Genomic DNA, 8527 nt, shown 5'->3' with positions numbered 1-8527 from the left:
AGCAGGAAAGGATGGGCATCTGAGTGGTGAAGCGTATTGTGGACGTCAGAAGAAGAGATCATCACTACTCTGGGTGCTAGACATAAAATCTGCCATTTCTAACGGCATAACCTGACAGTTGGCTTTCCAGATGTGCTTGAAAGAGAAGATTTCCTGTCATTTTTCGTAACATCCGTATCATCTTATTCTTCATGCTGCAGAGCCAGGCTGCAGATTGGCGGTCTTCCTTCCACTTGATCATTTCAAAGGAACATCGCCCAATGTGTGATTAATTTCAGAATTTAACCCACTGATTTGGTTCAGTTTAAAGCGAACCCACTGACATGCAATTTTCTAAATGTGCTCTTCCTCTTCCTCTTCCTCCCAGGGACTGAATGTGGAGGGAAAATTGCCTAAAGGGATAGATGGGCCAGGCTTTATGAACCTGTCCTCCTTCTCAAGTGCAATCTAAATAGTGCGGTAAAATCCGTGCTCTGTGTTTAATATGATGTATTAAACAAATGGAACTATAAAACTATGGAAATAAAAATAGGGAATTCAGTATTAGTTTGTTTATTTAATTTTCATGTTGAACTACTCTTGTACTTCTCGTTACACTCGTGGGTCTATCGGTTCAGGTTGCCTGCAGGAATGACACTGGGTGCAGATACTGGAAAGGTTTATTTGCAGCTGCACTGTTTAGAAATTAATTTAAAAAATCCGAGCTCGGCAGCAGAAGGGGATGCTGAGGGATATTCTGTTATGGTGCGATTGCTGCATTCCTGGGAGTTTCCAAGAGTTAAAAATTAAAGGGCCGATGCAACACGATATAAATTAAAACAGGTGGTTTTGCAGATTCTAGCTCTTCCCAGCTAGTGATAAATCCAGTTATTAATATCTCTTATGGAGCTGTGTGCTGGACCAGGGGGAAAACACAGCAGGATTTGGTTCCTTTCAAAGGCATTCAGTTAAATATTAACTTAAGATACGTGGCAAAACATCCTGGCAGCTACAGCCTGGCTCCGATAGGCTTTCACATCACCATGCCAGACAACATTTGTCTCCTGTCTGTGTCGGTGTAGCATCCAGCACAGAGCTCAGCAGCAGTTACCCGCTCCATTTTTGGCATGTTTAACAGAAAAAGATCCCAGCAGATGCAGCTGGGACGTAGGCAGGAGTTTGGGAACTGAATATGCTCAGTGCTAAAAGAGCTATTCCATAGCTAAAAGGTACTATTTGCAGCCACGACAAAATTCAAAGGGGGGGAAAAAAAAAGGCATTTCAGACCTTTCCTTACTCTAGTATCACCTACGTTGACATTTAAAACCTCAGTTAGAGCGTGCTTCTCAGAAAAAGCTAGAACAAACTTACTGACCATTTCATATGGTCAAAATTTATGGGTTTAACAAAAAAAAAAAAATCCTGTTTCTTGCCAGTTGGACAACCTAATAATTTAACCTAATAAATGTTTCATCTACACCAAGGTTTACAGAAAACCTACATATTCAAGAATCCAAAATATGAGTAACTAAATATTTTTAATTGCTCGTTACTTTGAATGCTACTGAAATAAGGTATTACTTTCTCTAATTAAGGTAGCCTTGCTGAAAAACTGCTTTCCAGAAAATTTTATGGGCATTAGATCTGGCCTAAAACGTGCAGAAAAAAAAATCAAATATAGTTTATCAACCGTAATGGAAGCACAAAGTTTATAAATGATGAAACCGCAGTATTTCAGTAGATCAAGCGGTCTTAAGTTTGAAATGTCACAACATTTGAATTCATTTTTTATTCATTTGCTTATTCATCTAAATATTTGCAGATCCAGTGCAGGCATCCATGGCTCAACCCTTTACCAAACCCACACAGAGCATTTTGTTCTGTGAAATTCTTAAGTTTATCTACAAGTAAGTTTTATGTAGTGACACCCAGCCTCTTCTGTTTCTTTTCCCCCCTTTAATGCATTTGAATAACCAAACTGAACTATTCTTCAAAGCTTTTCAATCAACAGTTTCATGATGAATTAAGAAAACAAACGAGTTCTTTGGGAATTTTGTCTTTCCCGTTCTGCTATCCCAGAGGTTGTGTCCTTGCTTCAAGACCATTTTAAACCCGCCTTTCACAAGACATCTCAAAACACAAGTCACCTACCAAAGCGCTAACGTTTCTGCCCACAGCACCCAGAAAAATATTGTCCCTGCTGGCCCAAGAAAGGGTATGAACAGGTTATGAATAATTTTAGGATAGAAACTCTAAGACAACTTCCAATCTCCATGGATGTGAAAAGGAGAAGCGAGGGGGCAAAGAGTTTGATAAACCAGGTATTTTCTAGCTGTGGTACATACAATAGCAAAAGGTTGGATTTTATGACCCAGAAAAGTCCCTTCCCAGTGCAGGATTTCCAGGAGGTATTAAAAATAGTTAAGGGAGGCTTGTTACTGTAAAGGATGGGAATTATTGCGTGGTATGGAAGGAAAAGACTTATGGCTAACGCATCCTTTTTTCACCTGCCTACTGAAAGAATAAGAAGCAGGAATTTTTATTTTATTAGCTATGAACATCAGGGGCTCCATTAAGAAATGTTTGCAGGCTCGGGCTTTTTATTTAGGAGAGGTTATTTCTGGAAATGGTGTCAAAATGTCCCTCCGGTTGGCTGGCCCTGCATTTCACCTTCCTTTACATCCCCATCCCGAGACAGCTCAGGCTTCAGAAAATAAATCTATAGGCTGAAATAGCCTGCAAGGTATATTTGGCTTTAGCCTAGGTAACGCGGGCGTGTTTGTGAATCGCATATTACAGCGTGAAGGAAACTGCAGCCGGGCAGGGTGTCGGGCTGCAGTTGTCACCCATGAATCAGAGGTGAAGCCGTGGGCTCTGGGGGAATCCCAGGGATCAGCCCGGGAAGGAAACACCCCCTTAGCGACTGACAGTGCCCATCCTAGCCGTGTGCTTGCCTTCGCATTTGTCACCGGGGTTTGGTTTCGCCCCTGGGTTAGTATGTCTCTCTGGAGCAATTTTTGGGAGCGGGGTTGATCTCCTCTGGCAAAAGGCAAGTGCTTCAGGCATCTCTTTGGGGGTGGGACGAAGCCCCCTTGGCTTGGATGAGAGGCTGTCCTTTTAGAGACCTCCAGCTCCGTGAAATGCACTGCCCTGCCAGAGGTCCTCACCATCCACTGCTCTTATCCTGACCTAAAACATATAAAGAACAATCTCTGTTTCCTGTTCTGACAGGCTCTCAAAATCCTTGAAGAGTCAGAGAACTTCGCTATTAGGGTTAAACCAAACAAAAATGCCTGGCACTTGATTTTATTCACTGAAGAATTGCATCTGTTTAGGTTTGAGGGGAGGGGGGTATGGTTTAGTGTATTTGCCCATGATGAGTTGAGGGATGCTGAACTGGATTTATCTAATACACCCCGGACACAACTCTTCATTCACATGGCCGCGCATGATCTCAAAAGATTAAACCCTGCCTTCCAGCTTCCCTTTGCGGGGAGGAAAATCCAGAAATTCAGACGGAAAAGGAAAATTAACCTTGAGCAGGGGCAATGCCAAGTCATGGTGCATATATCTGCATGGAGCATCGCCCGCCAGCATCGGTAAGCTCTGCCCAGGCAGAGCTTGGGTGAACGTCGCCCACGGGCAAAGTAATCTCACGTTTGCCTGGAGAAGACCTTGTTCCATGCACCGTTATCTGCAGTCCCTTGCAGGGAAGCTATAGCTAAAGGGTTTTTTCTGGTGATGCATGGGTTATTCCTACGTGGTTTTATGAAACGCCGAGATGAGCTGTGCTTCGCTCCCCCGCGGCGGCACGTAAGGCAGAAGGCCGGTACCTCACGATGAAGTCCGAGTGCGCGCTCTGCATGATCTGCTTCTCTGAGCGGATGTGCTCCTGCTGCCTCGTGTCCACGATGTGACGTTTCTTCAGTATTTTCATGGCAAACGTTTTCGATTCTTCGCTTTTCAACTGGACCTTGGGTAAAGCAGGCAAACGCAATGGTTAGAAGCAGGACGCGTGCCCCCGCCAAGCTGTGACAGTTCAACTGCACGGGGACCCAGGAATCCCACCACCCTACCTTCAAATAATTCCTCTCACCTCTTCAGTCATCAACTTCACCTCAGTATGAACCAGACTTCTAAATACTTGACCTGTTGCTAAATGGAAAACCCATTTCTAAACCTCCACGTGTTTTAGGGAAAACCCAAGCATCAGCGTTACTCTCGGGTCAGAAGAAGTTGCTAGCTAACGTACAACTTTCACAAAGCCTTTTTCGACAGCTGGCAACAAACGCGCTGGCTCTGGCAGGGAAACGCAGTCCTCGGATGTTTGTAGAGGATAAGCAGAGCCGGCTTTTCAACGGCACTGCTTGGTCACGTCTTTACTTTTAACCTTAAGCCACAGCAACCTAATTTTAGCCTCATTTCCCGAGATGAGGTTGAAGGGAGTTGTTTGGTTGCTCGCCGGCGTAACCCAGGTAACTTCTGAACCCTGAGCCATCCCCAGTCCACTCTGAGGGACCCATCCCCATCCCAAAGACAGCTGGAAGGCAGCCAACCTTTCCATCTTGGCCATTCCCTCTTAGTCACCATCAAACGAGAAAGGAACCTCGCCAGTGACCTATGAGGCCTCTTAGTTTGCTAAATTCCCCCGGCAGCTGCTCACAATAATATTGGCGGTTAAATGCTTTTCCCCCTTTTTAGTAAGAGGTGCCATTTGGCGACTTCTATTTTGGTTTTCTTGGAGGAATCTGGCTTCAGCCAGCAGACGAGCAGCTTGTCTGTTGTGAAGCCCCATCAGCAATCCAGCTTGCCTTGTAGGTTAGGAGACAACGTTCACGCAATCACAATTTATTTAATGACAATTTTTATATTGTCTTGGTAACAGAAACGTAGGCTGACAGGAGCCATGGCACCTTCCACGCTTTTCCCAGGCCGCTTACCAGGACCTTGAACGGTTTCCTCTGCATCTGCTTTGTTCATGTAATGGGTGAGGTTGCAGGGAAAATGCAAGGAGGGATGGTACCCTCAGCACCCCGTCTTTGTCAGAAATCAAACCGGTACTCTGATGTCCACAAAGACACACATAGCTTCAGAAACTCAAACCCAAAAGGCTGATTCTCAGCTGGCAAAGATTTCCACCACCACCACAAGTGATTCAGAAATGAAGTCTAATAAGTAAGAGTCTATCCATCTAGGGCTAAAGTTTTCATTGTTAAGCTCTTCAATACATATGCATGTATGCATGTGTGTGTTTATCTGTTTTAAAACCACTTGGGGTTTCGGTCCCCAGATTTGTGGTTTCTTATTTTCCCTGCAGCCGCAAGCATTTCCAAGCCCACATGAAACTTGTCTTTTTTCCAAAGGCGCTATTCTGTATTTCACACTGAGACTCGTAATTACTATCTTTGCATGAAGCCTGTGTTTGCCATTTAATCTTCAGGGAGACAGGGTACAAAGACCGAAACAATCCACATAAAATAAAGAATAACATTTTTCCTCATCTATGCAGCAGACCTGCCCCGTTATTTATTGAACTGGTGCTAGACGGCGCTGCCTTTGCTATGTGGTTTGACCACAGCTCAAAGCAGAAAGAAATTCTGCGTTTACGGCAGACTGAAAGCGATAAAAGCATTTTTGGTTTGGGGTTAGAGTTTGGGGTTTTTTTTTTTTTGGTTTCATTTTGAATAAATGGCATATGGACTTTAGTTCAACCGTTTGAACTACATTACTTGATATTATCCCATCTAAATCAAACCAGGCTGTTTCAGGGGAGCTGGGAGAGGACTGAGATGACACACAGGGAATGAAGCCATGATGAAAGTTAAGGTAAAATCTGGGCTGAGTAGAACTTATCAAAACTTGTTAAAAAAAGAAGAAAATTTCAATTTTGGAGAAGTTATCCCTTTTGCTTCTGCTAGCAATCCAGACTGCGTGCGTTTCCCATCAGCTCTGTCCAGCTGGTGATGGACAAGTGCAATCAGCTGCCATGCAAATTACTTCAAGCAAGGGTCTGTGCAAATCCCTATTAGATACCAGAGCTCAGATTTGTTTTCTTTCAGCCTGTATCTTTCAAAGTTAGGTTCTCCACAGACAAATAATAATGAACAGTGGAACCAAAAAAGTAGCTCCAGTACCCAATTTGAACGCTTTTCGGTCAATTTAGACATGAAACATTAAAAAACAGAAAGGGAAAAAAAAAGGTATTTAGAACTCTACACTTACCTGAAACATAAAGTCCTATTTTCCTAATGTTAATCCGTACGTCAAAAATAAACACAACAACCTGGTGGAGGCTCCGATGAATAAATTCCAATATTACAGAATAAAGGGTACTACGAATAAATCCCAGTGTGTCCCCTTCTGGTATTATCATTTTGATACCACGGATTCTGAGTATCTAATTGCTCCGTCTTTCATTAAAAAGGCTATTTCTTTTATTAATTACTGTTTTTTCAGGGATGCCTGGGCATACAATGGAGAGTTTGGGGAAGTAACCTGCTTTCCTCTACGCACTTGCACAGCTTCAAAATAAGTACAGAGAAGGAAATTACTATGAGGAAGCAGAAGGCAGTGGTTTTATTTGGTATTTGATGATATCACCACCACAAATCTTAAATATAGAACAATCAGGCGGCAACAATTAGCCAATGTACGACTTTGACCTAACGCCACAGGAGAATTTAAATCCATTTTCCATTCCCACTCCTGTTGTGCTTCCTAAGGCAGAGGATTGGGAGACTTTGAGAGCGCGGGGGGATTAATTTGCATTAAACGTGCTGACACACCAAAACAAGTTGCCGAGGTACAAAACCTAAGGCTTAAATTTTGGGTCACCTGGTTGTCCACCTGGAAAATGAACCCTGCAGACTTGTCCTCCTTCTTCAACACGCCTGAGCCTTCTCCTCGCTTTGGTGTTTCTGCCAAATGTGGTAACTGTGAGGACTATTTTTATGATGTAAAACTGGGGAACTCCAGGCCATTTCTATTATTCTTATAACCAGTAATTTTTAATATTAAGCTTGTGATAGTTAATAGGAAAAAACCGCCAGGTCTAATCCCAATCCTATTTCAAAAGCAGAAAAAAATATGCAGGAGTCACCTGGACTTATTAAAAAAAAAAAAAAAAAGGTTTAACGTTGAGAGGATGAGAATGAGCTGCTAAGAACATTCTGTCCTTCAATTATAATAAGAAAAAGTAGCCCACGGAGCCACAGAAGCCGCAAGGATTTTGACTCTCAGCTCCGAAGGAGGGGGTAGTTGGGCAGGGAGCTCAGCCTCCCAAAGAAACCCACCACAAAAATCTCCCCAATGCTTCAGAAAAGGGAAAAGCGTGCAGTTTTCCAGGGAAGGCAGTTTGCAAAGGAGCCATCCTTGCTACACAGCTCACGAGGTGAGCTTTCACTCACTTGGAACTAACATCTTATATTTCCAAGGCTCCGGGACTATTGATTTGGTGGAGACCTGCTGGAGCCTTGGGTTTCAATCACTCTCTCGGAGAGCAGCCGACCCACTAAGAAGAGGATCGACACAGGGTAACCACCAGCCTCCATCTCTCTCAACCTTTGTTTTGCAAGTTAAAAGAATTTCTGGTCCCTTTCCTTCTCCTTTTTTCACTCCCCTCCTTCCACTGACCTTACCCAGTCATTGCCCTTTCACCAGCGCAAAAAAAAAAATCACCAAAATTCTCTCTCTTGGAGATTCAGTGCACTGATGGTAAGAGCAAACATCAAGGCCACTGTAAATATCCACATGCAACGATAAAATTAAAGTTGCGTATCTGCCGAAAGGCCCAGTGGCAGGGAAAAAATTAAGAAATAAAAGTTATAGCACTGAATATACTCCTTCTCTTTCTCTCCACCTTCATACACACGTTTCCGCTTTCCATTTTATGCCCTTCTCATCACTGAGCTCTGGCACATGGTCCATGGCTGCAATTCTGCCTCCAACTTGTACAGACTGAATCACAAAATGCGAAGCAGGCTGAACAGTAAACCTCCACCAAGGGCAGGCCCGTACCATCCTGCCCAGGGTCATCATCCTCAAAATAGTGAATCCTGGTAAAGCTGTAGTTACTACTGATGCTCTCCTGGTCGGACTCCCTCCCGGTGAATCTACTTGAGCTCTTGCCCCGTCTGCTCCAAATGAACCTTTGGAGAAGGATATAAGCTCTTTCAGCTGTGGAGCAGGAATATATCTGCTCTCCAAAACACAAGAAAATGCAACAGGGAGTGTAGTTAAATGAAGTCCAAACACCACCTTAAAGAGGTGATGTACAAAGCCAGAGAGAGAAGAGGTAAAATGCATTAGATTAGGTCATTCTGCAGGATTCTGATCCAGGAAAGAAACTGCATCCCAGTGACAAAAATAACAGCAGAAATGTTGTTTATAGCTAAACGAGTCAATTGTAGAAGCAAAATAGAGTAAGAAATAGTTGGGTTTATTTTGCACATATATGTATTTGCATAAAGATATAAAATACATATAAAATATATATGGCATATATGTATATATGCATACTTAACCTAAGTATAAATTTTATATATATATA

The 8527-nt window shown here is 43.1% G+C and overlaps 1 protein-coding gene across 1 annotated transcript in view; it reads right to left on the bottom strand.

The window, feature by feature from the left end:
- The window catches only part of PRKG1 (protein kinase, cGMP-dependent, type I), a 16086-nt gene extending 12139 nt beyond the window's left edge, over positions 1–3947 (bottom strand). Inside the window, exon 1 of the mRNA XM_009707093.1 lies at positions 3813–3947. Coding sequence (XP_009705395.1) covers positions 3813–3916 — 104 coding nt within the window. The 5' untranslated portion in view covers positions 3917–3947. The remainder of the gene's footprint in view (positions 1–3812) is intronic.
- Between the last annotated feature and the right edge of the window lie 4580 nt (positions 3948–8527).

This window comes from Cariama cristata, unplaced genomic scaffold (assembly GCF_000690535.1).
Source record: "Cariama cristata isolate BGI_N322 unplaced genomic scaffold, ASM69053v1 scaffold19809, whole genome shotgun sequence".
Taxonomy (NCBI): domain Eukaryota; kingdom Metazoa; phylum Chordata; class Aves; order Cariamiformes; family Cariamidae; genus Cariama; species Cariama cristata.
The sequence above is the reverse complement of the archived record's forward strand: the minus strand, read 5'-3'. Positions and strand labels throughout refer to the sequence as shown.